Here is a 21,936-nt window from a genome sequence, read left to right on the forward strand (position 1 = left end):
ATGTCGGATGAAAAATTGGGTCAGTTTCTGTATTGTCTGTTAAAGTGTTTTTTGTATCATTTTCATTACAAATCATACATTGAAACGATGTAAAGTTATACAGGAATCACTCGGAAATCATTAATTTCGTCCGAGAAATATGCATGAAACGGGAAATTCGATTTGAAAAAATCGTTAAGATAACCGTAAATCATAATCAAAATATTTTCAAGATGACCGTAACATAAAACAAGGATGACCTTATGATGAACGTAACTTGTAAAGGATGACCGTTATTTGTAAAGACTGACTGTTATTAATATAGGACGACCATAACTTTTATAGGATGACCATCAATTCTTAGAAATATTCATATTGTATTCAAAGCTGTTTTGTTGAGTTTGTCGATCTCAATAGGGGTTTCGGTTAGCGGAAATAAATATGTTTCTTTAATAAACTATTATATAATTGGCCGTATTTTGGATTTATGACAATGATAGGAAATTGCATATTTTTCGTAAACAATGAAATATTTATTGATAAAGACGTTAAAACTGTTACAAAAATTGACAGCGATACGACGAAAATTTGCAGAAACATGAATGTGACCGTAGTTCACGGATGCCTCATCTACACTATCATTTTCTATGTTTAGTGGACTGTGGAAATGGAATAAAACTGTAATTTGGCATTAGAAAAAAAAAGATCATACCATATGGAAAATGTGTACTAAGTTTCAATTTTATTTAACTTGAAGCTGGACAAACGGACGAACTTACGCACAGACCAGAAAAACATAATGCCAATAAATGGAGCATTAAAACATTAATAATACATACTAGTATTTGGTATTCGAGCCCATGTGTATAGTTCCAGAGGAATCAGATTAAAATCTTAATTTATCTTGATATATGCAGGCTAAAACATTTTTGAAATAGAACAAAGGAATCGGAGCTCTTTGCTTTTCGATGAATGTTTACTGTAATGTTTGATATAGTAACAAAATTCTAAAAAGTTAATAGAAACGACAATTTTCTTCTCAATTACGAAGTGTTTTATTTAAAAAAAAAACACCATTTGCATAATTTTTCAATGTATCTATTACATAGTAATGTAAAACAATAAGATATCAAGTCAACGACATGGATATAAGACAGAAACCATTTGATTTTAGGAGGGGGGCATATTTGGAGTGTATATTTTGTCTTTAAAACATACAAAGTAAGAGTATTTGATATAGCACCTCGCTTCAGATTATATCATTTTTATACATCAAAGCTACAGGTCGACTTTATAACGTTAAAAAATTACAGTACGAAAAGATGAAATATATGTGTCAAGTGAAATACCTATCTAATGAATCACAAAAAAAGAGTAGGTGTGTTCGAATAGCTATTTTTTTTCTAAAAGTACTTGACGACAGTCTTTCAATATAGATGATGAAAATTGATTTCTTCGAAAAAATATGATTTTCTTGTGTACGATAACTAGGGTTTATAATCTTCAACCACCGAAAAAGGTTAGTATGCCCTTCAATGAAATATTTAATTAGAATGTTTTGAAATGCTTAAGAATTTTCGAAAATGGAGACAATATCTTTAAAGTTTAATCAATGCAGACAAGATCATTAACTGATGCTTATTAGCTAGTAGATACATTTGGTTTTTTTTTGTTTTTTTTTTTTAAATATAACTGACATATAACGATCGATCGTAATGGTGCTAAATAAAGGCAATAGTAGTATACCGCTGTTCAAAACTCATAAATCCATGGACAAAAAACAAAATCGGGGTATCAAACTAAAACCAGGGAAACGCATAGCTAAGTGAATCTTATCAGTTTTCAAAAGCAAAATTGGCAGAGCGTCGTCCCTTCAATGGCTTCCATATCTACGATTGTGAGCATGAAATGGCGTAATGGGGAGATAATTTTGAAGAAGTAGAATCCTGACTGTATGAATAACATTTCTGCATATATACAAATTGACAACGCTCCGCCTTGTGATACGCTATTCGTACAAGACTATTTTAAGGATCTACTGTGTTAGAGCTCACCTTCACTGGTTTTAGTCGTTTGATATTTTTAAAATATTTCTGTTATTTTATTTGCACGACAAAATGGAAGACGATATAATATAAATGGATGTACATGCATTGGCATTTTTAAAAATGTGTATATATTATTTTTCATTAAAAGGAACTTCAGAAATTAAAAAAACAAATCTTTTGTCGAGCAGTTGGAGGCTGTGCACTGCATTTATTTCATATTTGTAAGGTGTCATTTTATCACGCTTTTGTAGAATGTTTTCCGCACCTGTTCATTTGCAAGTCTTTTTGCAAATTCATTTTAAAAATTAAACACTATACTGTAAAAAAAAAAGATACATAGCATTTGAAGCACGTCTTAATTTCTTCTACCTAAAGGGTAATACTCCCATGATATTAATATATTTATACCAACTCAATTATTCATTTGATACAAAAAGGTAGTTATATAAATACGGATATTTCTTAGAATTGAGGGTCATCCTTTAAAAGTTACGGTCATCATTTACAAATTACGGTCATCTTAAAAGCAATTACGGTCACCCTTGTTATGAATCGCTGATTCTGTTACGGTCATCTCGATTGTGATTTACGGTCATCTGAGCGATTTTCTCAAATCTAATTTCCTGTTTCATGCACATTTCTCGGAAGTAATTAGTGATTTTCGAGTGATTCTTTTATAAATTTACATCGTTTAAATGTATGATATGTAAGGAAAATGATATAAAAACACTTTAACAGACAATATAAAAACTGACCTAATTTTTCATCCGACATCTTGGGATGACCGTGAATGCAGTTACGGTCATCAGATTTACCCCAGTGAGTATAGCCAAACTATGTTAACTTAATTTGTTATGTATTTATGTTCAAAGAAGGCAAGGGCTGATGACATATAACCTCAGATAATGTATGTCTGTGACATGATTTCTGTTGTTTTGTTTTGCTTTGTCGTTAGGTTGCTTTTCGTTACATTCTGTTATATTCATCATCAAAGAAGAAATACAAATATTACTAAGTTATAGAAAAAATAATTTACTTTGATTAATACATTATACTTCCGACGAGTAAGAACGAAACATAAACTGCATGCATATCACAAGTGTCTATCAACATGATCATTGAGAAAGTAAGTATTCCATTAAAAAGGACATCTGTGTTATTTAAGCTTTGAAACAAAAACAAAGTACTTGACATAGTTACTTACAGAACGTGAGATTTTAGAATAAATATAAGTATAAGAAGTAGATATTTCAATGCCAGGACGAAAGTCACAATTGCCACATGCAACTTAACCTTGGAGAAATAATCATGTTCAAACTTTGGATTTTTGGATTTTCATTGTTTGTGCTGGTATCAACGACAATATCGAAATCTAGTGAGGATGTAGAGGTACGGTTACTTGACAATCAAAATGCTCCATTAGTGGCCACTCTTGATATGTCAAAAGCAGACGAACGTATTAAGCAATTTGTTAGTGATGCAATTGAAGCAAAACTGAAGAGCATAGAAGAAACAGTGAAATATAATAAACTTGTAAGTGATGCACTGGAAGTACGAATGAGAAATATAGAGGAGGCTGTGAAATCTAAGCAGTTTGTGAGTGATGCAATTGAAGTAAGAATGAAAACTATAGCAGAAGCAGTAAAATCTAAGCAGTTTCTTAATGATGCAGTTGAAGCAAAAATCAAAAATATAGAAGATACTATGCAATCTATACAATTTGTATGTGACTCATTCGATACAAAAATAAAAGATCTGGAAGTTAATTTGAAATCACAAATGGCTAATCTGGAAAGGAACTTGACAGATCAGTTAACTGATTACATTAATGATACGGTCAGCAAGATAGCAGAAGAAAACGGTAAGACCATTTAAATCCGTGTTCAAAATAGTTCTCTTTATGCATTTTTACTAATATATGTTGTGTCGATTAAAGATCACAATTCATTCACATACACCAATCACTTACAAGTATATCCGTACCCATACTCGGACACAATTATATTTAAAATACAAGTAATACCCCCATGTATCGCCCAATGCAAAATCATTGATATTATTGAGAATATTTTTTTCTTGAATAAATATATTTGGATGTGAATTATACTAATAACTATAATTATAATCTATAAACATAATATAAAGTGCATCATGTCAGTATATGATTTTAGTCCTGGGAAATTTAAAATAAGCATTTAAATATTGCATTCAAAATTTATAGTCGCCTATGCAAGAGTTTTTTTTTCTATATTTTTGAGTTAAAAAAATTAGTGCTGATAGCAAAACTAAAAAAAAAATCATTTGATAATGCAAAATTAAGTTAATCATCATGGAAGTTTCATAATTAAATAACCCTTCTGCGTCGTTAAATGTTTGCGTATGATAGACATTAGCCCATCACTATTTCATTGTTCATCATTGTTTCAAAAAGAAGAAAGGGGGTTACTGAAAATAAAATCACTACCATCTCACATGTTATTTCATCATCTTACGATATTAATTAACATTAACCTTATTAAACATGTTATACATATTATCTATTTATCTCTAGATTCAACATACAGATGATTGATTCATTTTGTGTGCTTGTTTAATTTCTATTGGAACATATTTTCAATTTGATAAAACATAGATATAAAGTGTTACTATTGATAAGAAAGGAATTGGGACAACCACTGGAAAATTCATGTAAATTGGAAACATTGATTAGAACAAAGAATATGCATGACAAACCTTCTGTTTCCAAATATATGTACATGTAAATTTTTAACAATGTTAATATGTTTGTCTAATTTCACCTTCAATATATTATCCTTTTTTTTTAAATTCACGTAGAGCGTAGGATCGTAATGGTACATCGAAGAGAAATACACAAATTAAACATATGAAAATAAAAAAAGGAAAGCAAAACCAACAAAAAAAAATTAGAAAATTCCCCTCCTCACAAAAAAAAAAAAAAAAACCAGAAGCAAGTCTGAAAACCTCTCAGGTCTATCATGGGTTTTGTTATTGGAATCGTAATGGAATGTTTTACCCACATTGGAAGTTTTAGCTAAATTTTACTCAGTTTGTTTTAAGAAATCATAACTTAAAAGTTAAAAATATATTCTGATTGGAATGAAATAATTAAAAAACAATCATTGGTAAATGTTTAAAAAAATAATCAGTTGTAAATGTTTCAACTCATTCAATTGGTTGTGCGACTACAGGCAATTTCTTTATAGCTGTTGATGACTACAAATTTGTACAATTCTATATTACCGATTTTATAGATATTTAAATTAATAGTTTAATTAGTCAATTGCATGAATAAAGACACGATCTTATACCTTCAGACATAAAAGCACAAACCAATCGTAAATGAAATAGAACCATGCCGTAATGCAAAAGTAACCATCTTTACTTTAACGTGTAATGAGTGGCGTTGTAATGAACAGCTTTAATGGTTTCAGCGTAACTACAGCTGATTGCATACAATATTATTACTGCCTTGGTTAATTATAATTTCCTGTATTACACTCAGGTCAATTGCTAAAATCACGAAATGATGTAAATGAAATTTCAAATTCTTACACCCGAGAATGTTCTTGTTAACAATGTTTGAAGGGAACGATCGGATAGACAATTTTAACACCTAACCTTTGTATTTACACATTTTTATCAATGTGAACTGGGATGCATGTACATAGTTGATATTTTTTGAAAATGAAAAAGAAAACAACTCTAATACAATTATTGCTTTATTTCCAGAAATATCAGGAGAGCCCACTCAACATCCAATTGATTGCAAAGATGTCAAACTTCGTAAAGGAAACGGAGTTTATAAGATATATCCTGATCCTTTAGAACTTGGATTTGATGTCTATTGTGACTTTGAAACCGACAACGGCGGATGGACGGTAAATAATGTTGTTATACCTTACATATATTACAATCAATTCTATATTGGTAACACATTAGGGCGTGTCATGAAATAATTTAGTTATTTTTTTATTTAATTGTAAAGAAGGACGAATAACCCTTAAAATTTACTTTGGCGGTGAATAACCCTATTATTCACTTGCGAATAACATTTTGGGTGTTTGGATTTGCACTTGAGTTATCTGCCATGAAAATGACGTCACATGTGTAAACAAACAAAGAGCCAGCGTTTACGTTTCACTCACAGCTTATGCAAAGGCGAGGAAATAAGGCTTGGACATGAATAGAGTGTCAGCAGCAGTTGATACCTCTTGTAAACGGTCCTTTTCAGGGCCACGAATAATTTGAAAAAATATTCTAATTTTGGTGTACATTCGAAAAATTCTAGAACACAAATGAATTTTCAAACGTCAACCGATTAATATCCAAAAATGTCAACCATTAAAGTTCATTTCACATTGGGCTGCGCTCTCATTGAAATAACCTTCTTGATAATTTTAAATTATCACATTTTAAACGGGCAATAATTGTATATTATTGAGAGTTCATTCAAATAAACTCGCAATACATATCAAGTAAAATAATGATGATATCTTGGTAACATACAAACATTGTCAATACTATAGCAAAAGGAAAATATATTAGTATGACAGAAACATGAAAGCCGATTCCGGTGTGAGTCATTTTCGTACGCACCAAAAGAGACCGAGTCAGTTTGATATCTTTGTATGGTTTAACTTAGATTTGAGGGTAGTTAATCATGGCATTTGCTTATGTCTGTTCGAAGATAGAAAGCGAAAAGTGTGTGTGAGAAAGCACTTAATAAGATTATGAAGCCTTAAAATCCATCTCGTCACATCTAGCACCAAGTCTATTTGTCAAATCCTTAACTTACCTATCATAAACAATATACTTGCATGAGTTGTTTTTTAAACTTAAGAAAGAATAAATTTTTATTGGAAATGCAAATCTACATGTAACGGTAAAGAGCAAATTTATCAGTGCATAATGTCTGTTATGTTTGGCATTTTTGAATTTTCTTTAAATAACATTCGAAAACTATTGAAAATCAATTCTTCTTTGTCTTAGCAAGTATGATTAAAACTTAATAAGTTAAAATAAATAATTCTTTTTTTTTAAAACTTTGTGCTTAAAATTTCGATGTATTGTGTCTAATATTTTGATACATTGTGTTTAATATTTTTTTATATATTGTTCTCCATATTTTAATAAATTGGTGTTTTCTTTTTTATATATTGTGCTTAACATTTTACAATTCATGTTTATAATGATGATTTAAAATGATTTTATAGAGGAAAAAAAATATTGGAATTTTATTTATTTTATTTATCAATAAAAATTAATTGTTGATTTCGGTATGATGTATAATCCCTTACGTTTTTTCTAGTGATTATACATAATCCGTGGAAATTTTAGTGCTTGTTTATAATCTCTAAAATAGCCAGTGGTTCTACATAAGCCCTGAAAATTTTAGGGATTCTACATATTCACTGATTATACAAATTCACAGTAACATATATATGACTTGTAACTATTCATGCTTTGCATGGAACTTATACAATGTTGTCCGCTTTAAACCAGTCTATAACTTACAGGGGAAACGACTCGTGTTAAACGTATATAAAAAACTTGATCGAATCGGAAATAAGCCAAATGAAAGTCTTGTGTAAAAGATACAATAGTAAAATATCTATTTACATGATATGTTCAAACTAACCTTATTATTTCAAAAAGATTGTAATTTGACTGACAATTTAATTTATATATTAACTACACAGGTTGCTTGTTTTTAACGATTTATAACCAAATTGTTTATCCTTGTATGTAGATTTATTTATAAAAATAAGCCGTTGATCGTATGAAATTATTTTTTGACATTTATGCTAAAATTCGTCTACCGTGTGTGTGATTTTACCTTTACTATTATGATATCGGGAAATGCGGATAACAAGTTTAATTGCTATTTAGATGTTTATTGCCAAATATAGTTTTTTTTCTAATTTAAAGAAGGAAACACAAACATAAATCATGTTTCTTAAACATGCGGTTTTACTAACAATTTCATTTTGATTGAGAACAGTTTTGATACATACTGGTTCTCTTGAAATCAACTACCACATTATTTATGTATGTGCCTGTCCCAAGTCAGGAGCCTGTAATTCAGTGGTTGTCGTTTGTTTATGTGTTACATATTTGTTTTTCGTTCATTTTTTTACATAAATAAAGCCGTTAGTTTTCTCGTTTGATTGTTTTTTAATTGTCTTATCGGGGCCTTTCATAGCTGACGATGCGTAATGGGCTTTGCTCATTGTTGAAGGCCATACGGTGACCTATAGTTGTTAATGTTTGTGTCATTTTTGTCTTTTGTGAATAGTTGTTGCATTGGCAATTATACCACATCTTCTTTTTTATACATTATATCATGAAGACTGTTCTACTGATTTTATAATCATTGTTTGTGTCAGGTGTTCCAGAGAAGAATAAACGGACAGACAGATTTTTACAGAGGATGGGAAGCGTATGAAAATGGATTTGGAGATCTGGAGGCGGAATTTTGGTTAGGTAGATATATTTTCAATTTGTGAATTCTAAGTATGACCACCATAATCAAATTTTATTTAAGTCAACAATTATTTTAGTAATATTTAATTGATGAGTAAAAATAATAAGCAGTGTGATGCCAAAAATTAAATATATCAATAACTCATACAATCAATCAATCTACAAATTTTATTGAGCATTTATTGACATTTATTTTCAATGTTCATGTAATAAAACATCGTTCGATTAGTTTTGCAATAATGATCAATTTTTAAAATCAACAAACTTGAGTAGAATATAAAAAAATATACATGTACATGAACTTTATACTTTGACATACATTACGTATATTGAAAAAAAAACAAACTGCAGTAGACGGCCGTAGTATGTATGATTTAAAAATGTATTCATATATTTTTTTTCATGTCACAACTGTGTGTTTTTACATATCTAATCGTATTGTTTTGTTCTCATTCTGCAATTTGTATAACAAATGGGTAAAATGTCAAACTACAAGTTTTCACTTGTTTCAAATCAATATATAATTGGAAATATAAATGGCTGGTGTAAAATTGAACCCGTCACTGTTTCTCGATATAAGTGAAATTAAGTTGATCAGAAAGATTCGATATCGGAATGGGTACTGCCTCTTATCAGGGAACAAGCTGTAGTTAAGCTAGTTTGTTTAATACTTTCGTCGCATGTAGGACAATAACAGACTGATGAAAATCTGATGACGCAACATCCAAAGCAATCCATTTACTAACAATCTGACTAAAAAAACATGCAAACAAATGCTTATCCCTTTACTGAAATAAAGATAATATATTTCGAGCAAACATATTAATCTTATCTGGAATTATTATCAGGAAACCAACGGATACATGCATTGACTGCAGCTGGAAAAACCGAATTAAGAGTAGATATATCCGACTTTAATGGTAACAAGGCTTACGCAAAATATTCCACATTCGCTGTTGGTGATGCCTCTTCCAACTATAGACTAACTGCTGTTGGATACAGCGGGAATGCTGGTGAGTTATAATTAATTCAAGATTAAAGCAATAACAAATAAATAATGAGATGAATATAGACATAAAGATTACCCGGAACTGAAAGGATGAATTTCTGTGAAAGCATATCAAGTAATCTAACATATTTGAAAGTGGTCAATCGTATCATGATTATCTTACGAGTTTCGTTTAAGGAGCACTATCTGTCAAATACATATACGTTCATCAATTTGACTCAAATTCTCATATTTGATTTATAGCAATGTAAAACTGTTATCTAAAATATAAAATAAACATTTACAGAACAGGATTCCATAATTTGTACCTTCGTTTCGTGTGTACTTTAGTCTAGACGCCATCTAATTAGATATCGCGTTGACCTCGAAAACCATCCGATGACCATATGAGGTAAAAACACATAAATATACCGGCTACAGTGCAGGCGATTTAGTGTTACGATATCTCAGTAGCATGAGTTCGAATCCCAGCGAGGGAAGAACAAAAAATTTGTGAAAGCAAATTTACAGATTTAACATTATTGGGTTGATGTTGAGACGAGATGTATATACTAACTGTACACAACCATTTATCCCAGTCACTGCTGGTGATCCGATGGATAAATCTGTTGGAGAGTTGTCACTGACTCAGACGTTCTTATGAATAGAATTATTTTCTGTGACTGTTTCTTACATTAAATTGTAGGATCCTTTACTATAGCTAATTTAGCTGATCTGTAGGAATAACATCTTCATGACTTAAATATCATGTACTGTAGCACGACTCTAGATTATAACTGACGTGAAAAGGTAACACCCGACCATCAAAAGCTTCATTTTTTATCAAGCCCAGGTAGTCGTGTGGTCTAGCGCACCGGTTACAGTGCAGAAGATTTGGTGTCACGATATCTCAGAAGCATGGGTTCAAATACCGACAAGGGAATAATAAAAAAAAATAGTAAAATAACAGATCTAACATTGTTGGGTTGATGTTCAGACGAGTTGTATATACACATAAATATAAATATAGATATACTGGCAAATAAATTGAGCGCAATCGTGCAAATTTATTTTTCTAGGTCTATAGAATTTCATTTTATAGATTAAAAAAAATAATTGAATACACCTGCTTAATCGCGGGCATATACAGCTTGTGAACTGTTGTAGGATGATTTTTTTGTTAAAGATATTATGTATGGAGAATTTCATAAAAGGTATAAAAAATCCTCTCCCTTTTTCCAAAGTCCGATATTTGTTTTCTTGTTAAATTCAATTATTTTCGTGCTTCTGGCCCGATACCACCATTTTTCTACTCCTTTGCTATAATGCGTCTTTTGGTAAGAGTCACATCAACAACATGATATAAATGTAACTGCTAAGATAAAGACCATTATTATTTTAATAAAATATGCTTCTAGGACATATCATCAGTGCGGGGTCCTGGTCCCGAAATACTGGGCTTAAAATATGAAATCCGGAGATGCAGAATTTAAAGAAACTCATATCCCAAAATTCCGAAATCGAAAATATATTCCCGGATCCCGTAAGGATCAATCTCAAAATCCCAAGCTAAAAACACCCGATCCCGATGTCAAGAAAAAGGTCCTGTCTTCCTCTAATCTCTACCCTACTTTCATTTTGTCAAATCACTACTTACACTTTCAACAATATTTTCGTATGCCCCATTTATGGGCGTTATGTTTTATAGTAGTCTGTGTATTCGTGGTCCGTTCGTTTGTCCCGGTTCAGGTTTAAGTTTTAGGTGGAGGTTGTTTTTGATGAAGTTGAAGTACAGTCAACTCGAAACTTAGTAAATAAAGTACCGATGTGGCATCCGTGAACTATGGACACATTCTTGTTTCCACATGTTTTACTTATTTTAATATATATGCAATTAACTGGTATGAACCCTTAAACATTTCAAGGAAAACAGTAGACAGAATACAAAGAGTCTCTATATATCAAATTAGTGTAATCGTAATTAACATGCAGATAAACGCGAAAAATAATTGGCTTTTCAAAGAAGGTATAATAGATGTGGTTCTTGCGATCTAAACACCATGATATGAAGAACGCCCTGATTGGCTTGTTTAATTCATTTTTGTTATCTATAATACGATTAGTTGTACTTGTGAATGTTTCAAACCGGAAGTCTAATCTCTGACTAAAAGTCAGTCTGATGAAGGAATCAATATCTGGACCCCTTTTTTGTTCTGGTTCTCACAAATAACTCAATCTGAATAATCATAAGAATGGATGACAAATGCGACTATGCATGTTACCTATAGAACACAGAGGCATGCTAATAAACGTATCGTGGAAGGAGAGCGACACACAAAATAAGGTCTTCTCGTTTAATAGTATAGATGTTAAGCATCGTTTTTACCTGTATAGGAATGACAACGCCATGGCTAAAAAAAGTAAAAGACAAACAGACAAAAAATAGTACACAAGACACACCACGGAAAACGAAAAAATTAGCAACATGAACTCCATTAAAAATTGGGGTCAATCTGAGGTGCTAAGGAAGAGTGGGCAGATCCTGCTCTACATGTGGCACCCGTCGTGTTGCTTCTGTCATAACCAATCCAGTAAATACCCAAATTTGATAGATCACACCCGTGGAAAGGGAAGGTGATTGTAGTATAAGGAGCATATCCGATATCATATTGTTTATTGCATCCATTGCTGATCTGGTTTTCGTCATTTTACTATAAGAACCAACAAAACGATTTTATACTGCTAACATGACTAATCTGACCTCTACAAGAGCATGTTAGATAAGAAACATTGAGAAAATGTAAGGCATTTTTGTGAATAAGTTCATACTGATCCCCTGATTATTAACACTGCTGTCAGTGCGTATATCCTTTTTTTATAAATACTCGTTATCAGATGTTCTAGAATAGAAAAGCTTGAGTGGTCAAATGCGTATTAGTTTAAAAACAAAAATTAACAGGGAAGGTTTTCAATGAAATGGAATGATTTCATACTTAGTCTGCAGCCTGATAAGTTAATTTTTTAGCATGTACGTAATTTTATATAGCTGATTTACAGTAAGGTCCTTTACGTCAACCGTTTGAAATTGTACCCTACATATTGTACACAGAAACTAGTGTCTAACTTTCCCTGGCTTCTATGGATAAGAATAGTTTAATATTTGGACTGGTCTTTGATATTTTAAGTTTTCAGAAGTGTTTTCTTTGTTTCACCAGCACACAAAAGATGACTTGATAAGTTCGGGTCAAAGTTATTAACGTCGGTTCAAGCATTATAACGTCGCTGATATGTCCGGGTTAACGTTTTTAAGCCGGGTCAACGTATTTGACGTCACAAATACATGATACGGAATAATATTAAGAGCTGAACAGAGTGATATAGACAGTGGGACGACCGATAAATTACACTACTCATTGTAGACGAAATTTGTCTTGACTTCTATGGATACAGGTGATTTCATATTTGATCGATAGTTAAATTTTTTATAACACTCTTTATATAGAATAATTGGTCAAATGTTTCTTGATTTGAATGAAAGAAAATTATGTTAATGGGACTGTAGCTTGATTTCTTGCTACCTCAATCTTGTTCGCAGCAACACAGGTCAAAAACTGGTATTGGCTTGTTTCACAATGTTCAGGTATACTCGGAAAATCATTAAAGATTGTATACTTTAGAACTGATGCCGGTCAGAAGTGGATCCGTAAATGTGCATAAGTGGGGACCCACTGGCTGCCTAACAGGGGGTCCGCTCCCGTCACACTTCAGTGATTTCCTATATAATCAATCAATTTTGTTTTCTCAGAAGGAGGGACAAGGCCCCCTGTTCCCCCTTAATCTGCCTCTGACGACTGATGCTTTATGTTATGTTAAATTTTATTGGAATCTCGTACGAAGGTTGATGGTATGTTACCTCGATCAGTTACTGACAAAAACTCACGTTAATACCGGGGATTGATCGTCACTAGCTTCATTTTGTTGAGATACACTTGGAAAAGTAATAACGACGTTGTACTTTGAAACTGATGCAGACAGGTGCACATTGCTACTATCATGTTTATTCTGATTTTATAGTAAGATAGTTGTCAGTTGTTTACCTCCAGCTGCTCTCTTGACACCATTTGCGAGTTTAGTCTTGAGGAGACGATAACAGTCTGTCCGGTAGGGACGATAAATGGCTGACCCGTGTTAAGAGAGAGCCATATCTCTTGCACGTCAAAAACGCCCTTGTAGATTTAAAAAAAAGAGTAGGCTAATGCAACTGCAAGACAGCACTCGCACCCGCAAAGTGGACAGGGATTAATATAAGTTGCAAAACTTGTTTCTTAATCCACTATAAATGAATATGAATCTGATGTACAGCAGTTGTCGTTTGTTTATGTAATTTAGACGTGTTTCTCGTTTCTCGTTTTTTTTAATTAAGATTAGACCGTTGGTTTTCCAGTTTGAATGGCTCAAAATAGTAGTTTTGGGGCCCTTTATATCTTGTTGTTTGGTGTGAGCCAAACCTCTGTGTTGAAGGTCGTACATTGATCTATAATGGTTTACTTTTATAAATTGTTATTTGGCACTCATACCTCATCTTCCCATATCTATGTTTAAATAGATATGCTTAAACTATAAAATTTTCCTCTGTTGAACGTATTACTTGTCACTTGTGTACATCGCTACTACGATTCAGGAACTTGCATGTCTAGTGAATTTGATAATTTGAATCTAAACAATTCAATCGTTAAGTTTTAATCTGAGGGTTAGAATACACGATTTCCTAAAAGAAATTGTACTATCTAAAAGCACGAGGTTAATCAGCAGTGCAGATGACATGTTAAATTTCTTTTTTTAGTCTAACGAGTGTGTTTGTTTTGGCAATGAAATATCTTATGCATGTTTACACCAATTAAATTAACACAAAAGGCAACATTTACAACCGTTTTACCCTTTTTGTTAATAATAAACCACGAAAGCTCTTAAAACGTATGTGATGGGCTTGCCCAGTTTTTCGAAATTATTTGTCTAAATTAAACAAGAGTTTAAAAGTCCTTTTAAATCTGTAATTTGTTGAAATCTCCGTTGCAACGCACATCATTTTAAACTTTAAGCTCAATTCCATCGGAAGAGTATCGTAAATTTTAAAAATACAAAAATATACCCTAAATCGCGGTGTATAGTTGAATATATCTTGAACACAAGTTGATTGAACAAAACAGTAAGTGTATGGAATAGCAAGGAAATCAATTTAATGTTTGAAATCAGAATTCGATTACAAATAAAAGGTAAGTCGAGGAATTTTACTACGTATATGTTGGACTTTCAAAATACAGACGTTTCATTAACAACGACTAATTTGGGGAGAAATGCAATATTAATAGATAAAATGTTTTGTTTACGTACTGGTTCTAAGATATTAATTATCTCTATGTTTTATCGGGCGAACGTTTGTATAGAAAGCAGTTTACATTTACAAATTGTGACATGACTTGGGTGGAGAGATGTCTCATTGGCACTCATACCACATCTTCTCATATCTACACAAAATTGGCTCAAAACGTACTTAATTTACATGTATCTCAAAGTAATCTAATCAATAGATTTTCCTTGTTAAAACTAAATTGTGTGGATACATAGGTTTCTGTCATAATGATGTAAAATTATAAAAAGTACAAATAGGATTTCACTTTAAATTAATAATTTAGTCTCTGATGCATTTTTTGTTAGCTTTTAACCAGCTTTCAATAACTAGTACTACGAGTACTCTCGAATCGTACAGTACAGCCTGTGACTTCCTCTTAGTAATTACCACCCTCTTGCATGGTCAACATCCAATGGTGAACATTTATTGGGGTATTCAATCTTGAGATGTTGGCCATTTATTGGGGGTCATAAATCATAGGTAGATTTTTTATCTAATTATGTTACCTGTTAAAATCAATCAGGGTTGAAGTTTTCAGCTGGTATGTTTCATTAAAATTTACCTGTACAGGTAACTTGGTTTCTTTTAAAATTGACATTTCACCTTTTTTGGAGGGACGTGAATGAATTAAGACTTTTAAAGTCCTTAATAAAAAATGAATTTAAAGAAAAAAATAAAAAGAAAAACTTTTGATAAAAACTGTAAACTTGATTGTGTCAATAGGTATAGAATTTTTGGTCATAATTTAGAAATAAAAAATAGTGGACAATATAAAATTCCTAGAAAGGATAGAATGTGTAAACTGTGCCTCTTGTTACAATGTCAATGAAGAACACCTATTCCTTGATTGTAAAATTAACAAAACAACTTTGAAATAATCCATTTGAAAATTATTTACCTTTTCATAATTATAATGTCTCTAACCCAAGAACAAAAAGTAAAAGAATTGCTTAACCTCTAAAACATGGATCATGTTTATAATATCACATGACAATAAAAATATTATCAAATTTTGTTGTAATGAATATTTCTAATACTTGAATATTAAGTATATAAAGAAATAATGAATTGCCTAAATTTTATTTAGTGTATGAGTCCTAAAGACAATCTTTATCATTTGTTAAATAATATTGAATGCAGATCAGTCTATCTACAATAATAAACCATTTTGATTTTAGAAAATAAATTTTTGAGAAACACCTTGTCGATAGAAAAAGGCAGGCATTGTAAATGTTTGCAGTATATATATTTGAAAATGATATTCATTTATTTTTCACTACCAAAAAATAACTTAAATTGATCAAAAATTATTTAAAAGGTATAATATCAAAACTAATAGTCAGGGGACAATTATGTTTTAATTAAGCTGTTTGTTCAACTAGTTTTATTATTTCAATTTATTTTTGAATTTCTTGTCATAATCACAGTTATTAAATTTGACAAACACATACATGTATATTTTACCTGAGACACCTGACCTGTAAGTTATATAATTTTAACACTTCAATGCATTCAAGATTTCCCTTTATCCTTCATGTCCTTGACTAGTTTTTGAGTAATACCTTGTGTATTAAAAAAGCAACAGGGGGTATGATGATGAACATATAGGGCCACCATGGTGAACATATTTTTTATGGCCACCATTAATAAGATAAAGTCACAGGTAGTACTGTACTATCTTCTTAATTTCACCTGTTGATACAAGATTTAATACGTATTTTTAATGTTCTGTTATCTAGTGATATTTCTCGTCTCTCTATTTTTAATACACCCAGCTTTGAAAAGTAATCGGCATTACTATATTTTTTCACTTATGTGCTCGTACTATGAACAACAAAAATATTTATTTTGTAAAACGAATTCCGTTCTCCATAACTTTGTACCTAACAACGAAATTATTTTCATTTACCTGAGTACATTCTTTTATTTTGCGGTATCTTTTACAAGGTTATTGTTGTCTTTGTATCATTGTGAAACTTTTTGTTTTCTTCAGAATTTTCAGATCATGCTATTTATTTTTACCCCTCCCTTTACCCGTTTTTTCAAGACGGGTTACAATCAAAAAGTCGCCACTATTTACAAGATCAGGAAACTGATGTTCAGTGGTTGCTCTTTGTTGGTGTGGTTTCTCGTTTTTTATATAGATAAGACCGCTAGTTTTACAATTTTAATAGTTTTACACTAGTTATCTTTGAGGGCCCTTGATAGCTTGCTGTTCGTTGGAAGTTACGGCTCCGTCTTGGAGATTATACTTTGACCTAAAAAGGTTTACCTCAAATTTTACAAATTGTGACTTAGATCGAGAGTTGTTTCATATGCATTCATCAAACATTTTCAATTTGATGGTTATTTTTAATTATTATTCATTCAAATATTACTGATTGATTTCTTTTAAAATAGGCGAACCTTTGTATCTTCACAAAATAGTCTCAAAACGTTATTAAATTTATCAAATCAATAGATTTTCCTTATAGAAACTAAATCGTATTGATACATAGATTACTGTCAATGATGTAAAAGTATAAGAAGGACATCAAATTGGTTTTTACGGTTAACCTTATTCAAAGTGGTGTTGAAAATATAAAAAAAATAGCCCAAACGTTAAAACAAGGAGAATTTTTCGGTTTGTAAGCCGAAAAACGTCGTTTTAGTACTTTTTAAGCATTTTTAAAACAGAAAAGCTAATATAACAATAGTAACCAGGATTATAGGTAAGTACGCCAAAAGCGATGTCGGCGATCATATGATATCAATATCACCACAGCAAAAATGCATGTCGACGGATTTGAGATTAGAGATTTGATTATTTCAGGACAAATCGAAGAACGGTTTGCGCAGATTTGTGTGCTTTCTATGCAAATGTTGAACCTATTTTGAAATAATTTAATCAGTAACAAGAATTGTTAAGAAATAACTGCGACCAGTATCTTCAGTTGCCTTGTATCGTTATTGACTTTCTCGTGTTTTCAATAATAAGAGTGCAGTTTCTATTCACTATATATACAAAAAAGGGGCAACAGATACAAGTCAAACATATTTGTCAAACTCATAGATCGAAAATAAACCGGTATCTATGATGAGTTAATTTTCAACAGTCACACGATACTTAGACCATATAATATATAAATAATTTCATCTCATAGTTCTTATATCTTTTGCGATTCCAAAAATTGATCTGAAAAAAAGTTTGATAGCTTTATCTGAAGTTGTTAGCATAATGTAGCATATTAATCTATTCATCGGGCTTACCCGCGGCTGAGAGAGAAGGTACGTGGTCGACCTGATAGCGGGCTAGCCGCATGGGAAAAAAAGTAACATTCGTTAATAGTGGAAAATTGTTTGAACGTTGAATAAGCTACACTTAAAAATTGCTTGCTGGTCCCTCTCTGTGATTACTATTAGATAACGCTGGTTCATTTCCCAATCAATCCATCATCAAGGGAAGATAAGTAATACGATGTTCGTCCATAGATATAGGAAGATGTGGTGTGAGTGCCAATGAGACAACTCTCCATCCAAGTAACAATTTAAAAGGTAAACCATTATAGGTTAAAGTACGGCTTTCAACGCGGAGCCTTGGCTCACACCGAACAAGCTATAAAGGGCCCCAAAATTACTGGTGTAAAACCATTCAAACGGGAAAACCAACGGTCTAATCTATATAAACAAAACGAGAAACGAGAAACACGTATATATTACATAAACAAACGACAACTACTGTACATCAGATTCCTGACTTAGGACAGGTGCAAACATTTGCAGCGGGATTAAACGTTTTAATGAATCCAAACCTTCTCCCTTTTTCTGAAACAATAGCATAACATCACAACATAGAAAAACACACGATAAAATATCAATTGGCAGACTTAACTCAATCAAAAAACGTATGATTACACAATGAACGAATAAATTTGATCTAAAATATCTGAATACAAATGCACAGTTAATTAAATATTAGAGACAAACATTCATGACCAACAAGCTAACAAACAAATTCAAACAAAGCCATGGCAGGACATCACTGAGAAATATTTAACCAATCAATATTCACTTTAGAAAAAACCCGGTTTTAACAAAATAATTATAATCTTGTAGTTTATACAAATGGAGTAAAAATAAGTGAAAAATTAAAGATATTACAAATAATAAAAGCTGGTGTACAGACAAGATCCATATAAATAAAAAATAACAAAAAAACACTATGAACAGTATCTTTTTCAAAAATGATGAACGGTTCTTTATATTGGTATGTAATCATTTTAAACGTTTCAAATTTATGAAATTATATTCGTACATCAATGTTTTTGATACACCAATAACAACAAATGAAGTATATTGAATTGATACATTTTGTAATTATTCAAAATTATATCAGAAACCTAATCTTAATTATAAAATAATGACCCTGTTAAGGGGAGAGAATACTCGTATAACTTTTTCGAATTGGCACATAATACAACGGAATGTCACTCTTGCATACAAATGGCACATCAATATAATTAATAAACTGTGCAATCGTCCTTCGCCTTCAATGACGATTCTAAATTATAGATATAACCAAACATTGTTAATCCATAGATAGTGAAGACTAATGAAAGCTAACCCACTGTAAACATATTTCTTTGCAATTTTTAAAAATTTCCTCAGAAAAATGCTCGAGCCACTTGACTTTCATAGATCAAAATTAACGTGTTTACACAATATTTGAATAAAATAGTTAAAGATTATTCGCTTCTCAAAGTGTAAGACGCAATAAAAATCGTATGCTTGCACCATCCTACCGATATACGGATTTAATGAAATCCTGAACATTTCGACATTTCTTCGTATATTTTTTTTTATCAAAACCGGTTTTAACCAAATCACAAGTACGTGTTAAAATCCGACTAAATACCTATTTCCCGTAATGGTCAGGTTAAGTTGCTACATAATGTTTTTCTAATGATTCTTATACTTATAACAGGAGACAGCCTGGATTACAATAATGGTCAAGCGTTTACTACCAAAGACAAGGACAACGATCCATGGGAAGAAAGCACTTTCAAAAACAATTGTGGAAAATACCACCATGGCGCTTGGTGGTATAACACATGTTCACATTGCAACCTGAATGGGTTATATTATGAAGGAGGAAAGACAATTTATAAAGGAATGTTTTGGTATCACTGGAAGGGCAACCAGTATTCAATGAAGTCTTCTTCAATGATGATTAGAAGACTGTGATGGAATTGACAATCCAATTAATATTACTGTTATAATAAAACATTTCTTTTCAGCATTTCATTCTGCATTGTATGATACTTTTTTTTACAATATATCGTTGCAAGTTCTTTGCATTTTAGGAATGCGTTTGCTGATTTTGCTGATCTTAATTCTTGTATGCAACTTCCTGTGAAAATTCCTAATCGTCTCGCTTATGTTATATATAAAAATATTGACACTGTATGTTTGTGGCACAACATCGTGGCCACAACTTAATTTTGTTTCTTCTGTTTAGTATTGAATTTATATTAAGATCCATTTTGTAACATCTTGTGATCAATTTTATTTGGCAATCGCCAATTGCATTCAGCAGGGTTAAAGAACATCAGTTGTTCGACCTGTTAGTCAAATGCGTTTATTTTAAACTTTTTATACTTTGTTACTTTTTTGGTTCGTTGGAAAATGTTGTTTGTGCTGTTTTTAGACCCTTCTACAACGAAATTTGATTTACATGCACACGTATAAAATTGCGCTTTTTATCCAACGCAATCATAGGTTTGAACGTAGTTTTCAATTTAGACTCGTTTATATATAAGATTGCCAGAAGGCATGAAAGCGCTAGTGACAATATTACGAACTGTTATTATTTGATGTGAAATGTAGTTTGCAATTTTTTTTTTTTGCATCGGAAATAAACACATTTATTCTAAAATCAGTTGTTGGCATGCTACGGTTTATGTTCTTCTCATATATTTTATGATGGTATGATACTAAACCCCTAACGAGAGGGATTGTGCTTGATTTTCATAAGATGAAGACAATCAGTTTGGAGCTGGCATGTCAGTAACAACAAGTTGTCCCTTGTCTATTTATGTATCATTGTTATTTTGCTTAGTTTCTTACATTACCTAGTCTGACATCGGACTCGGTAGAGGTATAGGGGGAATGTTGCTATCTCACAAAACTTTTTTAACCCCGCCGCATTTTTGCGCCTGTCAGGAGCCTCTGGCCTATGTTTTTTTTAATTTTAGTGAATTTTTTGATTTTGGAGTTAAAGTCATAAGAAACCTAAAATTAAAAAAAATATATGCATATGTTTTTTATAACTTAATGAATAGTTTTCATTATACAACTTATGTACATATACTTTTTTCTGAGGAAAATTCTTTAATTTTTCCACATTTAGAAGAAGTTACTTATTTTTAATTGCTTGCTTCCAGGAAGCAATTCGCCGACATATTTTCCGTGACCACAATACGCATGGATCTGTCATTGAAATAAACAAATATCTGATTATACATGTTAAACACGTGCTCAATACCCATGCTTTTTGTGATTTGTTTACCATAAGGTGACAATCGGTAAAACTCGGCTTCAAAACACGGCATTTAATGAGCAGCCATGTTTGTTAAATCATAACAAACAGAGAGAAAAAAAAATGACGATTTTATAATATATTTGCGAAAATAATGATAAAATCGTGCACAACGGACTAAGTTTATGATGTATACATGCATTGGTTCAAGAATTGGACAAACATTATTTTTCACCACTCACTCGTTTCATATGACTTTAAGTGTGGCGTCCATTTTCATTGAACTAGTAATCATTTTGTTAAGGGACCATATGAAGCCACCCTCCGGGTGCAAGATTTTCTCGCTGTGTTGAAGATCCATTGGTGGCCGTCGGCTGTTTGGTCGGGGTGTTGACATATTCCCCATTTTAATTCTTAATTTAATTTGACAAATAATTATATGTCAAATAGTTTTTATTGTAATTTATTTTTATTTCATCAGAAAATACAC

The 21,936-nt window shown here is 31.6% G+C and overlaps 1 protein-coding gene across 1 annotated transcript; it reads left to right on the forward strand.

The window, feature by feature from the left end:
• The first annotated feature begins 3,173 nt into the window (after positions 1 to 3,173).
• On the forward strand, positions 3,174 to 21,936 carry LOC134728238 (techylectin-5B-like). The gene is made up of 5 exons (XM_063592777.1): positions 3,174 to 3,888; positions 5,778 to 5,926; positions 8,435 to 8,531; positions 9,380 to 9,544; positions 19,893 to 21,936. The coding sequence occupies exons 1-5, from the start codon at positions 3,309 to 3,311 to the stop codon at positions 20,150 to 20,152; spliced, it is 1,251 nt and encodes a 416-aa protein (XP_063448847.1). The 5' UTR covers positions 3,174 to 3,308; the 3' UTR covers positions 20,153 to 21,936.

Source organism: Mytilus trossulus, chromosome 8, assembly GCF_036588685.1.
Source record: "Mytilus trossulus isolate FHL-02 chromosome 8, PNRI_Mtr1.1.1.hap1, whole genome shotgun sequence".
Classification (NCBI taxonomy): domain Eukaryota; kingdom Metazoa; phylum Mollusca; class Bivalvia; order Mytilida; family Mytilidae; genus Mytilus; species Mytilus trossulus.